The sequence below is a fragment of the Phalangium opilio genome, unplaced genomic scaffold, assembly GCF_054372755.1.
Source record: "Phalangium opilio isolate 3A_F unplaced genomic scaffold, DU_Popi_V2 ptg000113l_1, whole genome shotgun sequence".
NCBI classification, from domain to species: Eukaryota; Metazoa; Arthropoda; class Arachnida; order Opiliones; family Phalangiidae; genus Phalangium; species Phalangium opilio.
The window spans coordinates 6,472,826-6,495,139 of NW_028324209.1; the positions used below are offsets into that span (position 1 = coordinate 6,472,826).

At 35.9% G+C, this 22,314-nt stretch overlaps 1 protein-coding gene across 1 annotated transcript in view; it reads left to right on the forward strand.

Annotated features, from left to right (window-relative positions):
* The window catches only part of LOC149623613 (acetylcholinesterase-like), a 144,601-nt gene that overhangs the window by 115,467 nt on the left and 6,820 nt on the right, over positions 1–22,314 (forward strand). The window contains exon 5 of the mRNA XM_089852657.1: positions 17,427–17,471. Within this exon, the coding sequence (XP_089708783.1) occupies positions 17,427–17,446 (20 nt within the window). The 3' untranslated portion in view covers positions 17,447–17,471. The remainder of the gene's footprint in view (positions 1–17,426; positions 17,472–22,314) is intronic.

A 22,314-nucleotide genomic window follows, 5' to 3' on the forward strand; every position in this document is an offset into this window, starting at 1 on the left:
AAAATCAAGTACTTCATTCGGATACCCGAGAGCGAATGCAATTCTCTCTAAAGTATTGAATATGTTTGTACATTCGTATTGCGAGTCTGTAGGTCTTTCATCAACTCGCTTAGTACCTTTTGTAGTTCAATATTTAAGAAATAATCAAGTGAATTCGCTGAGTTATCCGTATCCCACCCGTTCTCCACGCTCGATTGGCTAAAGGTCACCGACGGGAGTTACGTTGTACACCTCTTTTCTCTTTCTTTCTGCCTTTCATAACGAAGTGACCCCGACTCTTAAGCGTTGTAGCTTCTGTGTGGAAAATCTTTAAAACGGCCTTACGATCACGAATTTTTAAGTAATGCCGTGCTGCTGCTAGATGAAAGAATAATGATTGCTCCCGAGCGAAACGACTACCAGTCTTCCACAGCCTTCTTCTTCTATAATACGTATGCGTGGTTTATATTTTCGGTATTGCTATTACATTTTTTCGATGCATCGAATTTCCAAACCTATAATTTTTTTGTTACACGCAAGGTCTTGTAGATGATGCCTGGTGCATGGTGACCTATAGGTATAATAAAGCTACTATCCGATTCAACGTGTCAGAATTATTACACGTATGTTACTGCAAGTTTGAAAATCTTAGATTTGGCATTGAGACGGATGATAATGGAATTGAAGAACTTCTTATTAATTGTAATGTTACTAATGTATCACATACTTGTCCTTCACCGCTAAAACCAGCATAGGCCTACTCCTTGAGAAAATCTGTTTTTTTGATAGCCCAATGAAGACCTCGAAGTTCAAGGCAACTAAATATTAAATTGCCTCGTGGTCTCTTGATATAGTATCTAATCTAAAAATGCAATTACAATAGATAATTTCGGTGAAATTAAGATGGAAAGCGCTGCATTCCATCTCGCTGAAGGGTTTTTGTGCCATGATTTCTTGCAGAAACTGTATGCAATGAACATTTACCGAGGGTTGGCTACAACCCTGCTTATCTGACAGTTACCATAGTGAATGTGAATATTTCAATTTAACTTGTGGTTTTTCTTTCGATGTAATCTTAAAAAATAATACTATGTAAATGAGACACAGTTGTAAGAAGTCAAACGATTGAAAGTACAACTGAAGTGGCCAGGTTATTGAATTTTATCTTTGAAAGGTTTCAAGCTGTGTTTCGTGACTTTCGAATTTAGTTTAAGATCACACTTATACTCGGATTACTATATGTATTTGAATAAACACTAAGCGAGCCCTGAAGTGTTAGTTTTGTACTAAATATGTCTTCCGGCTTATTGACAGGTTTGGTTTTTTTTCTGTTGTTCGTCAAGACAAAATCGCAAAAGTTAACTCTCTTTTAGAGACAAAATTGAGGAGAAGTTAAGACACACGATTGACAAGTGGAACTGGACCGCTGCCATAAAAATCGAGGAACAATTATTCATTTTGAATTTAAAGTATTTCCTTCCGACGTAATAATATTCATAGTCACTTAAATATTTAAACCACGACTCTAAAACAAACTTTAAATCTATCGTAAACCATACTTATACTGTCAACTGTAGAATCACGAATTTGGCTTTTTATTCAGCTGTTGTGCATTAAAGTATAACTTTTTAACATTTTTTTCACGGGTATTCGATCTCAATTTGACATCACTGGCCTTTAATCTTAACTATTCGAGCCAGGCATGATACCCCTAAAATTTAAAATACGAAATAATCCCACTTAATGACCGGTATTATCCAAACTCTTGAATTCCGTGATTCGAGCAAATTAGGTCTCCTTATCAAACAGGGTCGACCATTTTTCCCAATACCCCCATGACCTTTACGAGACTATCGCAATGCCCGAGGCCTTTTACCCAACCTTAACTTTAGACTCGTAAACTATTGTTTACCGACCCATTAAGCCTATTATCATCGTAATTATTTGCAGTAGTCGTTTAAACAAGTTAAAGATAAGAGATCAGGTTTACCTTAACTCAGAAGCGCATTATTCGAGGGAGATATTTAAAAGTCGCGTTGACCAATCTCTGTTCCTTGTGAGATACACTGAGAAAGAAGGAATGCCTTTAATGATGCGCTTCTAATATTCGAGTGGTTTAACTAGAGGAAAGACCGGTGTAAATTCTTTTCTCCTTTACGAATGCTACCGAAGGGTCAAACCTAAAGGTCATCCGACCTTGAAGTAAATTTATATCATAATGGTTTCCAAGTGAGAAAGAAAAAGTATTTCGGTAAGCCCAAAACGAAGGGGGGGGGGCTAGTCTTGTAACTAAAAAAATATCCGGGGGATAACTGGCTCTCTCTTTGCTATATCACGAGGTCACGCATTTAGTTGCACGAAATCGGTCGACTAGTCTTCACGTGCGGAACGGCGGGTGCAACTTTGGAGCCATGAAGTTGAGAATGTAGAAAAAGGATATGTTGTGGCAAAGCTCGCCTTAAGAGATGCGAACCGCCACGATCCCGACTTAGCTATGAATTTCTCATTACGCTATCTTTTTTAAAGTCTCGCCTAGATTAGGTGTAGTAAAACTACTGGATTTGTTCTTCACGACCTGAGATTTTAACTAACTATCGCAATTAGAAACTCCACGATCACTTTGTCTGTTAATATCTTGCCCAATATTTGAGACTTTCTTTTCCAATCAATATCTAGCTTGGCTTTTGCAACGGCGTTCTATGCAAATACCTTGACCAAACGCAATTGCATTCTCTGTAAATACTGCAATTGATTTTAAACCATATGATGGTTGGTTATATTGCCTGACAATCATCTTGTTTTAGTATTAAATGTTTTTTTTCTATTTATTTCTAAAGAATAACCAGTATCGACTGTGGTCCGGGCGGCATATTATAAAATTTAGAGAGATTTATGATCGACATCGTGATCTACTCGATTATGCACGCGATATTAAAGTATCGTTAGTATCGGTGTCGTTTCTTATAGTGGCAATGAAGGTCAATATTGGAAGCGGTAGCTACTTCACTAATAGATGGGTATTAGGTCCAAGGTTGCAATTTGAATTCGCTGTTCAGGTTTTAACTATGGTAATTATATAATTACTTTTCGATCAAGTTATTTCACGGTGAATGTATAGCAACATGTTAGTCAGGTGCTGAGACTTGATTCATGTTATTACAACGATATTACCTTAATTTATTTTAAACCATGACAGAAGCAAAAATAAAAACATGGTTCTCAATATGTGCAAAGAGTCTTCAGGGAACCATGTAACTTCGAAGTCACTCTCTGTTTCAACTGCTTTTATGACTTTTTTTTTGTTTTTGTGGTTACTGGGACAGATATACGGTAAACTACAATTAAAACTGTTGAACTTAAATTATATGAATTTAAATACAAAACTAAGATAGACAAAAATCTTGAGTAATCTGTAGTAATGAATTAAGCCAGATAGTGTAAAGAAATTTAGAATATAACATCTCCATTGGGTATACAAGTACTAGGTACTCTAACCCATAGGTCAACGACATGGTGTAAAAATTGCCGCCTTTAGGGGCTTCAGACGCGTATATTGGTGAAATTTTGATTTAGAAAATTCGTACTCGTGTGTAGAGCTTGCAGTTGAAATTTTTCCGTAGTTTTCCTTTCATTATTTTTCGAGCTATATTTCGCTTTTATGTTAAATGACAAGGTAGAATTTCCTCGTACTGGACGTAACAGCCCCCCCCCCCAAAAATATGAGAATTCAGCCTTACGTCAAAACTTAGTACACAGCAGCGTTATACGCGTACAGAGTTCCGTCCTCGGATAAATATAATAAAGGTCTGGCGCTCATTGATCGAGTCTTGATTTCTTGACGGCTCCTCGGAGCAGCTCGGAGCTATCGACCGACTTAAGAGTCGCTTTAATAACGGGGAGGATTGACTGCTAAGGTGAAAATTAAGAAGAGAACCGATTGAAGGGGACCACCGGGAAATAAAGCCTCACTCGGGTTTCGACGGCCAATTTGACACTCGCGCCATATCATTCGCGCCCCTCGCATACTTTCATTTCAAAATATCAAGTCAATGTCTCCAATAGTAAATAGACAACTTATTTTGTTACGCTTGTCTTTCCATGGATTCGGTTTACTAGGAGGAAAAGGCTACGCAGTAGCTTTTACTGTTCAAAGTCACCTCATCTTCGCCGTTCTTTCTCTAGAAAGAGCAAGTAGGGATGAAATGGGGGTTTCAAGACCATTCTAGTGTAAGTGACACGATGTGAAAATGGCTCCTTTCGAATTAGATAAAGCCTGCAGTTACAATCTTGATATACCTCAGTTTCCGGTACGACCACCTGATATACCTAACGTGAAATAGTACGCAAATAGACAGTCAAAGGTGCCTTTTTTTAACCCATCAAAGCACCAGTTACCTAGATACTGACTCCATAGTTTTATCTTAAATAAATGTACGGTATTTCATATTTAGGCAGCCACTGTAATCGATTGTATCCAAAATAGAAAAACGTTCACTAGGTACAGCCTTTAAGGTGTTAACCTTTCAAACTATTTACGGTTCCGCAGCGTACGTGGCTCATTGAGATTTCTGGACTGTTACCAAAAACTCGCACCCTAAAAAATTCCAACCAATAATCCCGGTGGAATTACAAAAATGTCTCGAGTGTAGTTAAAATCATGTCTGCTCATTATAAACGACAAACTCTTGTTTATTATTTATAATTACAAGCAAAGTTCTATCGTTCTCTTGTCTGTAATTAACCTAAGGACCCTAATGTGTAACTAGAAATTTCTTCAACTTTTAAGTACGGGCCAAACGGTACTATCTATTAAAATGTCGTTTCTCGCAATGCGGAAAAATTACTCCCCAACTGAAAAATCGTCATTAGAATAAATATATTTTTTATTGTAATTTAGCTTTCCACCGCGAGTTTCGGTCTTGAAGTCGGAGTTCCCTCTAGGTGGGGATCGTTTTGCAGTTAATTATAAACATTAAAAATCACGAGCCACAAACTGGATGCAAATTCTAGTATTCTGTTCGTCAACATTTAATTACAATTGGCGAAGGCCATTCGAACGAATCCTCGATGCCTTTTGTTTTTCCCTCAAGCTGCCCAGAGGCTTTGAATTGTTCAAAACAGAAAACTGGATCGGCCTTTTCATTAAGATTGTCCACGGTTCCGAAATAATTTCAAAAACTTATAACTCGGCACGTGTAATTAAATTATAATGATCATCTTAATATTTTAGGTTTTATAAAATTTAAATAACATCCGTATCGTAAAGGAAATAAGTTTAGTTGGCCGCTAATAGTTTGGACAAATTGGACTAAATGATCTGTTGTTTACTGGGATTGGGTTTAAGCTCTAATGGACCCGAAAAATATTAAGTGTCGCCACGCGAGTTTAATTAATTTTGGCTATCTACAGGATAATTAGCCCGAAATGCTTATCCGTCGTGAGCAAACTAATTGAATCGGGCACCCGTCCTTGAAGATTTAATGATAACAAAAAATCTGTTTTGATTTGAAAAGCGGATATTCCTGACAAGCCCCACATTTTCGTTTAATTCCGCAACATAAACACTTGATCTCTGTTTCATATCATGTTATATCGTCTGCTAAATTCACTGAAGTTTTATATGTAATCGCGAACTTCTTCATTTGCCTTTTGCGATATTATTGCTGAAGGGCATTTGGAAATTGAAGGGTGAATTATTTTGGCTTCCCTTCGAATCTCTCTAAATACAACACCCACTTAATTTTGAAGAAGCTTCTTTCATTGACATTGATAACTGGGGTTTAAAATTCGTTAAGAATGTCGTAAGGGAATCCAATAACTGAACTTGATGCCAGAGGCCAATGTTGGCATTCATTTCGTTTCGTAGTACCATCTTACTCTACCACCTCGCGGTGTCGATAAACTACCAAGTTCATCTTACAATTAATCGTTATTAAACGATAAAGTTATCTGTGTTTTTGTTGGATCAAAACTATTGAGAAAGTTAAGGCTTTTTCAGACAATAAAACGTTGACTCACTCTGACCAGAAATTGGACACCATATTAAAAATTTATCTCTGACCAATTTTTTTGACCCATATAGTTGAATCAAAAGTTGTTTCGCCTTTAGTTCAAACTGTTTCTTAGATAATTGTAATTTGTATAGAAATTTTAATCATTGGCCAATTTTTAATTGTTGACTTACCAGAACTTATTGGAGGACACCGTAGACGTTTCCTTAATTACAACTCTAAATAACCTAAGGTAACTGATAGCAATGTCAGTCGTTACGGCATAAATTTAGACGCAATTTGTCACTCTTAAGCCAGACTTTAGGAAATTTCCAAATATGTGTAGATGTAGGTGGACTACTGTCAGATTGGAAGAAATCATTAATACCCATCATACCAACTTAAAGATTCCAATAACCGGTTGTCTCGGGTACTAATTATAAAAAAGATTAGAGTTTATAGTATTTCCAAAGGTTTTAAAATGTAATCGTATTCGGTCGAGCCTCAGGGCGATTGAATACAAACCATTGTCGTTTACGAGTACAGGTAGATGCGTAAAACCATCAGTTTCACCCACGCCCCATCCATTTTGGAATTATCTGCTCCTCTTGGCCACAAATGCGAAAGAAAAGGTACAAAAAAAATGAAGAGAACCTCCAAAGGAGGCGCGCAGTATTTCAAACATTTCAAATTATTTTCATTTACCCAGATAAATGTTGAAGTTAATCCGCCGGCGGATTTTTCATTCGCGGCCCACTCGAAATCCGTCAAACTTCCACTCCGCATTTGCAAGATTTTTTTAGTTGGGGGACGTGTTCGGTTGGCAAAGGCTTACCATAGCACTCTTGGCTACCTATCGCTTCATAATTTGCTTGTGTACGAGAGTAGAAGTGTAATGAACCACAAATTACCAACCCTGGAAGCTCTTTAAGCATTTTCTGATCAGGGATTCTTCATCGAACTGGGACTGGAACGAAGTGAGGCGTTTGAAACGAATGTTTATGGATATGTAAATCAACTCGCTCTGAGCTAACGAACTAATTCCAGACCTTTTGTGTTGTGGTGATAACGTCCATGTTATAATTTATTTAATTTTGCCGATTCTTTTCCCAGGCATGACATAGGGTCCCTGTTTTAAAGTCTCATTCGGTATTGGGAGTACCGATATAGTAATTTTTAACAAGATTGAAAACCATTTACAGCTGGCCATCTTTTAGGAAAGCTCCCATCGGCAAATCAAACGCGATAGAGATGATGGCGTGAAACTGGCAATTATGAATGGGGAGATATAAAAACGTGGGTGTCTTTCATATCCTATCGATTATTAAAATCTATAAATTTGTAGTAACTTTGTGGCCTTTTTCTACAACGTTTTGAAATTTTATCCTTTAAAGAATTTAAATTATAGCCGATATCCTAATTTGTATTTTCTATATAGCGTACCGGCCGAATAAATTAGAATTTGGGAATTTTATTTAATTAAAGGTTGCGTGAAATATTTGAAATTAAAATTATGATTTTTTTTTTGAATTTGCTAAAATGGTAATACGGTATACCAGTAATACATAGGTTTCATCTAACTGGAATATTTAACTTTCTGCTTGAACTAAAGGGGAGGAGATATAGAAACTTTCACCCCTGACGTCACACCTAATATATTTCAACTTAGAAGCCAAGTGAAATTGACGTAGCTATCGACCTATCCGCGCTTAATCCAAATGAAAACATGTGTTTTTAGCGTTGTGAAAACGAGTAAACCTAGAGTGAAAAGCCTATGAAACGCGAGGAAATAGGAGCTCAGTATGTCCCTCGTTACCTTGGAAACTAGATAAGCTACATCAAAATTGAAAACTTTGTATATGAATCAATTTAACTGAAATTTAATTTCCCAACTTCATTCAAATAGCCGTGAAAGAGCTTGGATATCGTTACAAAAATTATCTTTTAATTCTCACAGGCCCCGACCGAGATTCAAAACATTTTTGAATGAAAGACGAAGGTTAAAACTTACTTAAAATTAAATATTTCGTCAAAAAGAATGCTATACATTTCTCTATATAAACGTATGCAATCTCGTGATACCCGAGATGTGGAATTGGGTGATTCCGTGCACGAGCTTATAGAAACAAACCCCCGACCAAAAATTGAAACGGATATATAATTTTTTATTTCGAAACTTGTTTCCTTTTTTCTTCGTTGCGAGTAACACCTACCTAATTAAAGATCTCATTCCCAAGAGAGGGAAACGTTTAAGATTAACCGTCGAGCGCCAAAATTGCCAGCCTTTAAAGGAACACTATCAATTAATTAGTATTACACTATATAGATTTAAGTTAGTTAGAACTACGATCAAAATACGTTCATTTCTTTCATTTTTCCAAAATATCTACAATTATTATTGTTTTTATATTTATATCTCTAGTGCTTAAAACTTCTTAGACCGCGATATAGAGGTACATGCACCATCTACGCTAACGTCCTGTTAACTAAACTACAGAAGTGTGTTACTAACAGATGCTTAAACACCGTTGTTTGTGGGGGAAGAGAAAAATATTTTGATTTTCAAGTTTGGTTTAAAAATGTTAGATGAGAGTAGCCCTTCAATCCTTCAGCTGAAGGGGTCTCTCTTAATATGAGGAAAATATTTCGCTCATTTTTCTCGAGTGTTTCTTTTTTGTCATATCTAGGCTGAAATCGTCCCACAATCATGTCGCCGTACCTAATAAATAAAGTTTTATTACACCTTTTATCAGAGACAACGTCAACGAATTTAGAAATTTTAAGGGCTCTATATTATTTCTCAATAATTAATAAAATATTCGGAGCTGGTTTCTTTTTTCACTGGAGCTATCCTTTTCGAGGGGCTAATCACTCTTAGATTCGTTGTACACCCCTTCTCTTTCAATGCGTAAGGGTATAGAAATTTTAAGAGTACGTTTGCACAGAGATAAAGCAGTAACAGTCCCCTCGATTTTTCTATACATAAGGAGGGGTATAATCGTAAATAACATTTGATTGCGTGTCTCTGTCTTTTGAAAGTATTCGAATGTTAGCTGCTACATTGTACTTACTGCGAAGATGTTTTAACGCAATTTTTTCCTGCCTTTAGAATTTGTATCAGTCCTAACCACACTATCTTCTCCATTACATGAAATATATTTAGTTACGTTGAATTAGTTCTCAATTTTACTGCTGGGTTGCTCCATTTCTGAGTTGTTATAAGCCTTTCGTAATGGCTTGAGGGAACATCTCATATCTACTTGGCCACCGAATTGGAATTAATAAATATATACCTTGTTATCTAAGGAAACTGTCCAGTAAGGCCGCAGTTCGATGTATTGGTTCAAACTAGATTGATATAATTGGGGGTATAATTTTCATTCCTTTCTTACGTGTCACTGAGCTTTTGTTATATCTGATTAAGCTATCGTCTTTACATTGTGTTCCGTAACAAAAACTGGTAATCCGCTTATAAAGAAAGGATTGATATAAGAGGGCCTCTCGAATTAACCTTCTTCGAAATTTAATGAGTATATTGAATTATATCTGATTTAAGAATGCGGTATGCATGGGGAATCTAGGTATAAATGAATAGAATTTGTACGATATAGTAATCTATCATTTTGACCCGAATGTCTTTCAATTTATGTGAGTTCTTCTTTGATCGACATCACGCGACTTGAATGCTTTATTCAAATATATTACATTTAATTAAAGGGTGGGTGAACATGTTGGATTCCTCTACTAATTATAAGAACTTTCGCCGTAAACTATTTTATTAGATGGAAGGTTAGCTTCGTTATAGTCTGAGATTTGATTTTGAAATCAAGAAATTGGTTTTATTTATTTTTATTCAAACATAGTCTATGAATGTTTAACTGTGTTTATAAACCTTTAATTAGTAGGGAAAAAATTTATTAAAACTTACTCGATTTTCCTCTTCACTTCCCGTTTAATGGAACTACTTTCTGAATTATTTCGTAGACACTTTGATCTAGACATAATTATTTTGTTTTTCAATTTTTGACCGCTAAAATTCATTTCAACGACGATATCTGAAGCTATTAAGTTAAAAGCAGCAAAAAATTTAAATAATTAAATCTAAAGGTTGGTATTCGTTGTTAATTTCAACCTCGGCCATTCGTATAGACACTTTGATAGACATAATCATTTTGTTTTTCAATTTTTTACTGCTAATATTAATTTCAAATTCATAATACAATCCGCGGTTATCTGAAACCATTAAGTTAATGGCTGCAAATGATTAAAACTGAACTCGAAAACATATTAATTATTCAGGAGTATACCGAGAATCTTAAATACACTTGGCACCTTTTATGAGAACCTTAGACCCGAGAACTCTAAACAAATTATCAATTATTTCCACTGGCATTGATTGAATCTCATCCAAAAATGTAAATTGAGAAATCAATTAACCCTGAGATGCCAAATGTTCTGTACCTTAAGATTGGCATTAGTCCGTAACTTCTGCCACCCGATGTATTTCTAACTTCGAGGGATTTTTATTTTTGTCTGGTAGGCGAAGTTTTGCGCGCCCAGATTCAGGTTTTCGACCCAGAATAGTAATTAAGCTTATATTTAATGGTTTGATATTCAGATATCATTCTTAAAGGTATAATTTCTTAAATTAAAATTACGGAATATTAATATTTCCAAATGATATCGGAGAACGATAATATATTTAAACATAGAGTAGGGTAACCATCGCTCTGACGTGATTTGAGTATTCGATTCACTGCTCTGGTCTCGTGCCAATTTTTTTTTTCTTTCCAGACGATCTCGATTTGAAGGAATTCAAATAAATCCGTGATGTTATCGATTCCATATTCAGAACAATTGGACCATTTTTAGTTAAATTTGATGCATTGTAATGATAGTATAACGAAATTTTATAGGACATGTTCCATAAGTATTACTACAACCTATACTTCGTAATGCTACAAACTTACTGAAAGCTAGTTTGAGAACGACAAGCAAGAATTGACTACACTCGGTTTTACAATCCATCTTTTTATTTACCCAATACAAAGCCTTTACTACTTGCTTTACGAGAATGCATGACGTTTCACCTACGTCATGACAAGCTCTCAGTAACTAATGACAAACTTATGGAACGTATCTTATGAATTTATGATTGTAAGCATATCGTAATACAAATATCTTTCTTCGCAAAACTTGGTTCAAAGCAATTTTGTGAATTGATTAAAAATTCAGGTCTATATTTAATCAATATACTACATTCCCTTGATTGCGCAATGTCATTATGTTTTGATAAAACGTATTATTGTTCGATGGAATAAAGGAGTACTTCACAAGAGAAGATATATAAAACTCAAAAGGCACAAAAAAACATTGAAAGGTAAATTGCAGTCTGTTAATAATGAGCATATGCGGGATGCCTTCCCTTTTCGAGTTTATCAAAACATTTATGGACAGCTGAAAAGACCCGGGCCGTGCAGATGGAAACGGGGTCAACCCGTGATTTCATTCGGCCTACAACCGTTTAGCATCGGACACAAGCGCAAAAAAAACGAATCTAACTTTATTGCGAAATGGACACGGCGGCGGCGTCAGCTAAAGCAATCGGGTTCACGCGCCAAACTCGTGAGTGACGTAACAAACACCCGAACGTTATTGTGTACTATCCGCCACGATGAAGGAGATTACCCCAGTCTCGATCATAAACATAAAAATACCTAATCACTTGTCCATGAGTACGCCTGACGAATTAGCCTTCGTAATACTGGCCAGCAACGTTGGAGTTAAACCTAGAATGAAGATTACGGGCTCAAAAGCCGCGCGTGCTGTAATCCGCTACAAAAAAAACCCATAAGGAGAGTGAAAGTTCGATTGTCCGCGTTTTGGCATTTGCACGCGTTGTAGATAAGGTTAAGAGATACATATTGCCCGGGGACCACGTAAAGGAAAAGAGAATGTTAATAATTTCGGCATAGACAATTCAATCTACCATCGTATCACAACACGGGGAATTTTGCTTCGTCTCTATGAAACATCCCTGTGAAACAGTCACTCGAACAATAGTAATTGTACTAGTGAAAATCTTTTACACCATGCGCGAGTTACCTTAAATTCCGTCCCCCGTTCTTGGCTAAATGTCAATTTTGGCCCTTTTCCGCGTGAGGAAATCTCGTAAGCACGATTTGAAAATTACGATTCTACCTTTGGTTAGATATAATAATCATAATGGTGGTGGTTATAGTCAGTCCTAGATTGTGTCAAGTTTATAACGTGTCCGATTTGAAAGCGCGTTATAAAGTGGTTTCACGAACGGATTGGCTTTGTCTCGCGTGATCCCACTTTCGCCGTTATGCCAGCTCTTTTGTTAGGCGTTTTAATCTATTCTTCTTAATGACCGCTAGATTTGACGCAACAACTATTGGACTTATGATAGAAGGGGTGTTGATTATTATCAATTGGCGGAAGGTCGTGCTTGAACATGAAAGATTGTAACAATGAATTTCATTTCAAATACGCCGAGTATGATCATAATTACGAGTAAGACAGCTTGACACTTAAAAATCGTTTCAATAATGAGTGAACGAAAATGTTTCGCAATATTTTTAACTCCCTTAAACTATTGGTGTGTATTTCAAACACGGCCCGCAGAATATTGACAGACAAACCTTTAATGATTGGTTTTTGACATAATTGGATGCGTTTAAAAATTGAAACCATTATTGATGTTAATTTTGACCCAAGTCTAAGATCTTAATGAGTTCCATATTTAAGTCACGTTTTGTTTATGGGAAGGTGTAAATAGAACCACCAGATTTTGTAAGCAAAACTTGACGTATTTACCCTTTATCGATAAAAAGTGGACGCTATTTATCAAAATGAAAATTGGCAGGTTGAAATTATTTTATTTGGACCGCTAGCTAAACCGTTTGGAAAATGATACGGCAACATTTTGTTCTTTACTTTTTTTTTAAAAAAAAGGGGTTACATAGTTCGTGGGAAAATAAGACTTAACTCGATCGACGATGTCCTCTTTTTTCCCCCATTTGCGTATGTACATACCATAATTCGTTTTATTTAGTTCCTCCTTTAATTGCAAGCAAAATTATTAATTAAATCGCAACGTATTGAATTGTGGTTAAATTGATTTCAAATAAATAGAAGATTGATTACGTAAAGGGGTAAAAAATTAATTATATTTATCTTTAATTTATTGAAGTCTTACGAGAAGTTGATGAGTCTTTATTTATTCATATTATTTTGTTAGATAGTGAAATTATGGTTTAGGGTTTTGTTCATTTTGTTCTTAATCGTGTTAGGGAAGAAAGAAAAAAGACGAGAAAAATCGCCGATGGTCATATTTGAAGGGGAATTTCGGAATTGGAGTTTATGCAAATCAACCTTAATCGTTATATTGGGAGAATAGAGAGAGAGAGAGAGAGAGAGAGAGAGAGAGAGAGAGAGAGAGAGAGAGAGAGAGAGAGAGAGAGAGAGAGAGAAAACTTATTACCCGGTGTAATCGCTACTCTTAACGACCGATTACCGAAATCGACGCTCAGTTAACGCGACTTACTCTGATTTGCTAGGCATTTTGAAATTCGAATCGCGTAGTCAATGCAACCTTTCTATTCCCCCATTCGCTGCTAGTTAGAAAAGGCCGCTCGAATTTAAAGACCGGAAAGGCTATGCGAAAAGAAACCGGAAACAAAAGAGTATTTTTCTCTTATTCGGACGCACGCGCTAGCCACAGTTTTTGTCGCCAATCGCGTGACACACGCGATAAACGCGACACTAGCCGCTAGGGGCTATCTTTACAAATTTTGCCGCTCTTATATACTAGTTTATTACTTGTATAATCGTTTTTTTTACAGTCATATCATTGCTAAAATAAACAAAATATTCAAGCTTCTACATGATATGAATTTTTACCTGGAGGGTAAATTTTTTCACTACTCTAAATTAGCTACATATGTGGCTTTCCTTGCCCGTTTTTGGAACCTTTTAGAGAAGCCTCGAAGGAAATTATTCCAGTACGTTTCACCATGGTATAGAAAAATACTTATTTTCTAACCGCAAATAGTTCATATCCTGTGCGCGCATAGTTTAGTTACTTTAGTATATACCTTTATGGTAATCTTGTTCTCATTAATGAACAATGTTAAGATTAGTTTTTTTTTCTTAGTTTACTTGCTGTTCAAATTTCTAAGAAAGTTCCAGGGTATATTTGATTTTTCATTTTTTTTCCCCAAAAGAACATTTAAATAATGAATTTTTCAAATACATGTCGTGGATATTTAATCAGTTGTTGCAAATTCTTTGCAGCAATCTTTTTAGTACAAGACGCTGCTTTAAGCTACAACTTATCAGTAAATAGCCCAAGGCAGTTGAAATTAATGAAACCGTTCTAAGGTTAAAGTTCGTTCTGAGTGAAAACAATGAACTGGATAAAAAACATTCAGAAATTCCTCAGATATAATATTGCGTGTCTATAGGCATTCTACTTTCTTCCCCAGGGGTTCTTTTCGTTTCTCGAATTCCAAGTTATCAAATGGAAGAATTTTTATGATATATCGATGTGCGTCAACCAGGGGTATAGTGCTGTTGGAATTAACTAAAGAAATGTACTCTTGCTTGGTCAGGGACTGTCAAGAAAGCTTCGAATGTTTGTGACGTAATGATTCTATAACTTTGGATACTTGATTGACAAGAAACTAGAATAGGGAAATTGACGTAACAAACCGTTGAGCCTTGTTATCAACCTCATTATTATTGATTTCAACCAACTGATTCATTTTAAGAAGATCAGACCATTTCCATGGTTGGAAAGCCGTTAGTATCGAGACATAGAAGGCCCTTGATACATCGTCTTATTCTAAGGATTTCACTATCAGGGACGTCGAGAGGGTGGGCACCAGTTCGTGTTTACGGCTGTCTTGAAGAGATCCCGCGATTTGCTCAATTTTCCCGGGGCCCACAAACTTTCTCGACGGTCATGTTCACTATAAAGATGTTCTTATCTTAATCGAAGGATTCTGCTGGTTCTACCTTTCGAATTCGGCGACTATTAATACCTAAACTTGAAGTAATCTATTCTTTTCATTGCATTCTTGCAAATTCCTGAAGTTAATTCAATCTGAATCTATATTCTGTAATTTCAATACACAGACGACGTATATTGTTATATCTGCTACAGCTGCATGGTGTCTATCGCGGATCCCTAGCAGCATTTGCGTGCTTAACAGCTCGTAACCGTTGTTCGATAATAAAAGTCAAGCGGGTTAGGTTGGCTAGTGAGTAAGGTAGGCCTCGTGATTGAATTCTATCGAATGCATTACGCATTTGCTACCTGTATTCCGTTCCACTTGGTTGATTTCGCTCTCTCCTCTCCTCCTTTTCTTATAGAGGTGGAAGCATTTATAGGTTGGGAAGACAAAATTCAGCCACGGGGTGTCTCGATAAATGCCAAAATCTCAAAGATATATTCCGACACTATATACTCCGTAAGTCGCCGATAGCTACTATTAAGGCTTATACCTCACCTCAGGGAATTGGATGTTAATCCAACTTGGGCAGAGAGTTCGCGGTTTATAGAAATGCCAAGGAAAGATTCCGGAGAAATAAGTCAGGGGAATGTGTACATTGTATCAAATTGAAAATATCTTTACCTACAAAATACGTGAACATATTTTGATTGTTACGTACAAGTGCAGACACACTCGCGATAATGACTTGTCCTTCCATCTTATACGTAATTTTATCAAGGAAATGATTATATTTTGTTCAGAGAGGGTCAAAGGTTAAGAATCATTATACTTTTAAAAGACATTAATTTTTCAAAACGACAACGTTAAAATTATAAAATTAATTACATATTGCAACGTTTATTAAAGCGGTACCTTATTATAATTATGGTTTAAAAACACAAGCAGCGGACATGTGTTAGAAGAAAGACGCTATTAACTCTAGATACGGAGTTTTTATCCTGTTCGTAAAGTACCGATATTAAGTATAAACACTTGTAACGATGGGATCATTAAATAAACCCAGACTAAGTAAATTAACGGTTATGACTCCGTGCATGGACGTTTCGTTTCTTCCTTTTATAATAAACTGTCTTTCAATCTTTGTAACTTGTCTTAAGGACTACGAATTGTAGTACGCTAGTTAATTATTTTAGCGTCAACCAGGTTAATATCTACCAGTTTTCATTTATTTTCTTTATTAGCTTCCTGTATTTAAATGACGGTATTGTTTAATTTGATTCTTCTTTTTTATATTTAAATAACAAATACAATAAATAATATAACAGAAAGAAGAGAAAGAAAAAATATCTGTGGTTACAGCCTTTCTCGTTAGATGCGAATGTTAATAAGAACGGAATGTTGCTTAATTAGAAAATAATTATATATATATATGATGATATGGTGAACGAAGGTACAGGCTTCGACTCGATATGCTCGTTCGAAATATTAAACTTAAATAGAGTGACGTCAAAGATGTACTTTACATAATTTTAAAATTAACTTTTTGACTTATGGGTATCTATGAAGAAAATTAGAATTCGCCCAGACGGCAGAATCATTCTTAAAGCTATACAGGGTGTTTGTGAAAGGTCCATCAATAATGAAAGGGCGTATTTATTGGGTCATTTTGAGTCGAAAATGTTCTATGACATTTTTCCGTCCGGGCCACTGTTTTCAAGTTATGATTGGAGTAATTTACGGATGACCCCCTTAAATTTAATTAAGAAATTGAAAGACAGCGCTAATTTAATGAAGGGGTCATCCCTAAAATATTCAAATCATAACTCGAAAACCGTGGGTCGGACGGCAAAATGTCATAGAACATTTTCGACTCAAAATGGCCCAATAAATACGCCCTTTCATTATTGATGGACTTTTCGAAAACACCCTGTATATAGAAAGATATGTCATGACATTTCACCACAATTAACGCAGAACCGAGCGTAGAACGAAATGAAATTCAATTTATGTGAGGTACAGGAAGAACGTTTTCATTTGTGTTCCCTTTAATTCAGTTTCTCGGTTTTTCGTACAATTTCAAACTTTTTTTGCAGTTTTTTTTCAAGCACTAAACAGGTGTTAACTCTGTCATTTAGTTTAAAAAAGAAGTTCCGGACTTTTTAGAACGTAGGCCTATACGTTTCAAAGAAAAAAGCTTCACGCTATACTGGCGTTAAGGTTTTTTTTGAGTGAAGTGTTTTGGACTGGAAAGGTGAAAAAATAATAGGTCAAATTAGTGCCTACTTCTAAGGAAAATTATTAATCGATTCAAGTTACAAATTATCGTTTTTTAAGCCATTCGCAAGATAAGGAATTAACAATTTTGGTTTTTTTGTGGTAATTAAATTTTAATTGATAAATTTATTTACTCTAAAAATACGTTTTATTAGCTGGAAAATTTAATGAGATTTAATCCTTTAAACGTTTTTCTTTGCAGAAAGTGATCATTGCCTTTGATCTGTTTTCGAACACATTTATTTGGGTAAGCGAATGTATCACTCTTTATAGCTTAATTAATTTGCAAATGAAATGAGTACCACTAAACGGCATGTCGGAAGTTACAGTACATCCAAGCATGCGCAGTACCCCTCGGTTATGGCTGTGTTTGTTTGTTACGGCTATATTTTTAGATATATTGTTAGATTCCATTTTTGTCAAGAAATACATTTCATTTTATAAATTCCCAGTATTACTAATTATTCCCAAATGGTTACCTGCTCTCGGGTAGGTCCGAGAATCCTTCCTTACGCTTTTTCCCTACGGCGGTATCCTCAGTACTTGGCTTCTCAAAGAACCCCATTTTATTACAGTCATTCATTCTCCCCTATCTCTCCTTTGTATCTACGAAAAATGTCCAAGCGAAAGTTTTTGGGTAGGGGTTAAACTGTACATATATCGGGTTAAGAATCTATAATTTTATTTTGTCGGTTCAGGCCATTTGAACTATATTTTCGAATGGCTCTGTTATCTTTTTGTATTTTTGTATTATCTCTATATTTGGAAAGTTGGACTATTCGCGTCTTCGCGGTGCCACTTAAAATGGTACCTGGTACCGCACTGATTAATTGCTCTCTCTCGGGACACATTTGGTGCCGAGAAATCTACTCTCTCTCTCTCTCTTCGACCTTTGAACCTTTACCGGAGTTCGGAGAACTAAATAATTAGACCAAATCCTTATACATGATTGGCTAAAGAGAAAGTGCCCGCGAAAAAGAAGAATTGAGGAACTGAACTTGGAGGTCGAGGAGAATTACTTTTTGACAAGGACTCGACTGAGAAGGAGAGCAAGGCTTTGCTGCTCCTAGAGAACGACAAAGGAAAAAGTCTTGAGACTTAGCCGTTTTGGATGAAAGAGTGACCAGTCCTGAAACATAGAAGTTTCGAAGAAAGAGTGACCAGTCCTGAAACATAGAAGTTTTGAAGAAAGACCACAAACCAGTCCGTCTCGCTCCAGCTAATGCGGGTGCGGGTTAAGTAATTAGCGCCATCCGCAAATCGTGCGCGTTCGCTTCGTGCGTGTTTGAAAGAGAGAGAGAGCCAACGAATTTTGGGTATCGTAAAACAATTTTAATTCGAACCTTAAAGTGTTAATATTATTTTGGGGGCTATAGTGTGCATGCGAATATTATTCCGGGGTTTATAGTGTGCATGTTAATATTATTTTGGGGGTTAATGTAAATAGAATACGGGGATTTAAATTAACTGTTTATTGTTTGTTAGCCAGGGCCTTCTGCCTTGGTTAGGTATTTGAATGCTATTAAATTTGCTTTCGTTTGGACATTTAAACCAGTTCTAGTTATTACTCCTATATTCATACCCTAGACTTGAGTTGAACCCACAGTTAGATTACGAGAAGCCTAGTATTTTATGTTTTCCGCTAGTTCAGGGAAACCAGGAAAAAGCGGTTACATGTTTTAGCTTTGACAATGCATTTCCGTGTGTTATGGGTGTTTCTGAATGTTGTCTTGTATATTTGCTGGTTGCAGCATGTAGTTCTCCTTCTTATTGGTAGATGAGTAAGAAAACTGAACCTTGTTTTTGAAGAGCTCTTTCTGACACAGATACATCCTTTAAGTACGTTTTCTGTAGGTGAAAGAAACGAAAGTTTTAAGTTATTGAGGTGAAAGGGGCTGTCATAATCCATTGGGGCAATATTTTGAAATCGTATCTCATCTCCGTTAATGGCAAAAATTCTTAAAACAAATACTCTTATTGCCTGAAAAGGTTGCCAGTCGGCGGTCTAATGTCTGCGTGGGCAGTGTTTGACACGTACAGGTACTTAAGCTTTTAAACAGACTCTTTTCAATTCCTCGAAGAAAAAACTACTTGTACTTCAATTTCCTTTTACTTGATGTGAATCATCTTTCTAAAATCTTTGATGAGCCCGCTTTCAATAGTTCTCCAGTTTTGATCCTTCTTGTAAACAAGGATTCAGTAGGAATTTGATAGCTGGAGATGAGACTTGTTTATGATGAACTTGGCACGTATTTTATGACAGGCAGATTCACCCAGATCCATGAATTTTTTGTTATTCTAAATCTTTCATTGATGGGGTTAAAACTGACAAGATGGAATTTTCGTGATGTTTTATGAAGGAAAACAAATACTTTCTTCATTGCTCCCATCTCTTTGGAGATGACTTTGTAGTTTGAGGAGGATGGTTGCTAACATAAGCCCTTGTCTAAAATACCCTTAAACATTTTAAGAAGCCGTTGGGGTCACGTGTAACTGTTCCTGGTATTTTATGTTTTACGTTACAAGAAAAATTAACTAAAACACACAGGGTATGAGTTAGGAAGGCGTTTTAGGGTTCAAGGAAGTTCCGCTACGATTTACTTCAAACCTAAAGCGAGGCAATTCTCATAGCTTAATTTTAATCGTTCCTTCTTATCACATTCAAATGAAAAACACGAAACGATTAGTTCAAATTGCCCCCAAGCCGAGGACATTAGATTGAGCTATTTTTCAAGGTCTTAACCGTGGAAGTTCAATCCGAGTGATGGAACCCTAGAAGTAAAAAACAAAAAAAAACATAAAACGTATATCAGACGATGTAGAAATGACGCAATCTTATCTGTTAGGATGCGACGCGACATGTATTTTTTTTGAAGGGAAAGATGGGTTACGTTGAATGATATTTTTGAAGGTTAAGGTAATTATCTTCTTAGATTCGGTAAAATGCCAAGAAAATCGATGTAGACCCCCTTTTTTGGTCAAAAGTTAAATGCAAATTTTGCCTAGCACCCCAGAAAGTACGGTGACCGCAAAACGACCCTGCGTTAAACCACGCTTGAAGACGGAGACGTGACATAAGTGCTTAAGAGAACTCGTCCAAGGCTAATCGTTGTAGGTTCAGCGAATGATATAAATGAAACAAGTGGGATACGCGCGAATTATGGTTCCTCGCTCAATAGATCGCTTGAGAATCGCGTGATCTCTCTGTGCCAGATATTAAAGTAAGAAACCAAGGAATCCTTAACCCGCCAGGGCCGAAAATAGATATATATATATTCCCAATTAAACCGTTAGATTCGTGCACAAGCGACTATAGCCTGAGGTAGTGACGGTGGAAGAATCTAGAAAAGTGGTTTAAAGCTAACGAAATATAGGAAAAGGTATTATAAATCTTATTTTTCCTTTTCAAAAGGTTTTCTCCCAATTTTTGTCAGAAGAAAACGAATTAAGATCGTATGTACGGTTTTTATCTAAAAATATATTACTGGTTTCAACCGCAGAACTTTGGTCTACGTGATAATTTCAAATGGATATGTTCACTATCTCTCGTTCACCCCTTTTTCTGATAGAAATTTGAAGTATTTTAATGGTTTTTACACGGTTACCCAAAGAAGCCGCTTTCAATCTTCACGCCACTTTCAGGGAGCTGTTAACCAAAAAATATATTTCTTCGACTCCACTCCTTCTGATGTCTTTATTCTTTTGTTTCTTAACTTTGGATTAGATATAATTTTTACCGACAATTTTTATCGCTACGGTGATTGAAGTTTCTCGCTGTTTGTGACACGATAAAATATTGGTGAAGTGCCATTTACGGCGCAAACAATTTTTTTCGTTAAATTTATTTGTTGAAATCTTGATTATATTTGATGTAGGAAGTTCAAGTTTAAGTAACTCGATCCAGTCGGTTCACTTTATCATTCTGTATGGAACCCTAGTAGTTGGTTTCTTTAACTACCTGAAAAATTTCCAAATTATGTAGACAGTTATTTAACCTTCGAATAATTAGGCCTACATCCAATTAAAAATTAAGAGAGTCTAGGTCACGAAATACCAGGAAACATTGTCCCACGCGTAGATAAAATATTAAATTAAGCACCCTTCGCAAAATCAATCACTCACTCTATAAATAATAAACCACTAAACAACTTTAAAGTTTTTGAAGTCTAAAAACAAGCAAAAGTAGTTTTACTCAAATAACTGGAATTTGTTGAGATAGTTGTTTGAGTTTAATGAAACCGTATAATCTTTTCTGAAGGACACAGCGAATACTTCAGATGATTAAACGTAAAAAAGGTACTTTGAATAAATTATAAGCATTCCGGAGTGAGTTATACCGACTGCTCTACTAAAAAGTTATCGAATCACTGAAGGATTTCAAAGTAAATACCAAAGAAAAAAATCAGTTCTGTTTCCTTTTTTCGCATCATTTCCCTAGTTAAATGGGAGTACATTTCAGCGTGACATAACACTATTTTTCTCTTAGTGTGAAAATTAAAGCTTTTTTTTAATATTTTTATAAACTTTCACTCTCAATTTGTGGGTCTTTACCGCGCTTGGATGAACTTTCATCTTGATTATTTATTTTGAAGGAATTGGCAAGGTTCCGTTTTATAATAACGAGAAGGAAAAAAGACTTCTCGAATCGCTTTCAATGTTCTGGTTACGATTGAATAATTTTCGGTTGTAACTCCTCAATCTTTTTCGTGTGATACTTATGACCTAGAATCTGTTTTTCAATATTGACTAGATTTTATTGAGTCTTCAGAGGCACAGAAACTCGTTATTTCTTTTTTTCTTAATAGAAAATTAAGTGTTTTGAAATTGTTATACGCGCGGTAATTGCGTTGGTACGTCCCAGCTTCGAGTCACTCGTATGGTAATGTATAATATTGTAGGCGTCAATACGAGGTGGGAATGAATTTTTTTAGAAATTATTTGATCAGCGAAGCGGGCTTATCATGAATTTACTCCAAATTTAAAATAATAAAATACCTGAAACGTGAATATTGACTATACCAACATAACGCTATTATGTTCTTAATAAGTAGAGGATTGTAGTATTGGTATTATCCATGCCACCACGTTTC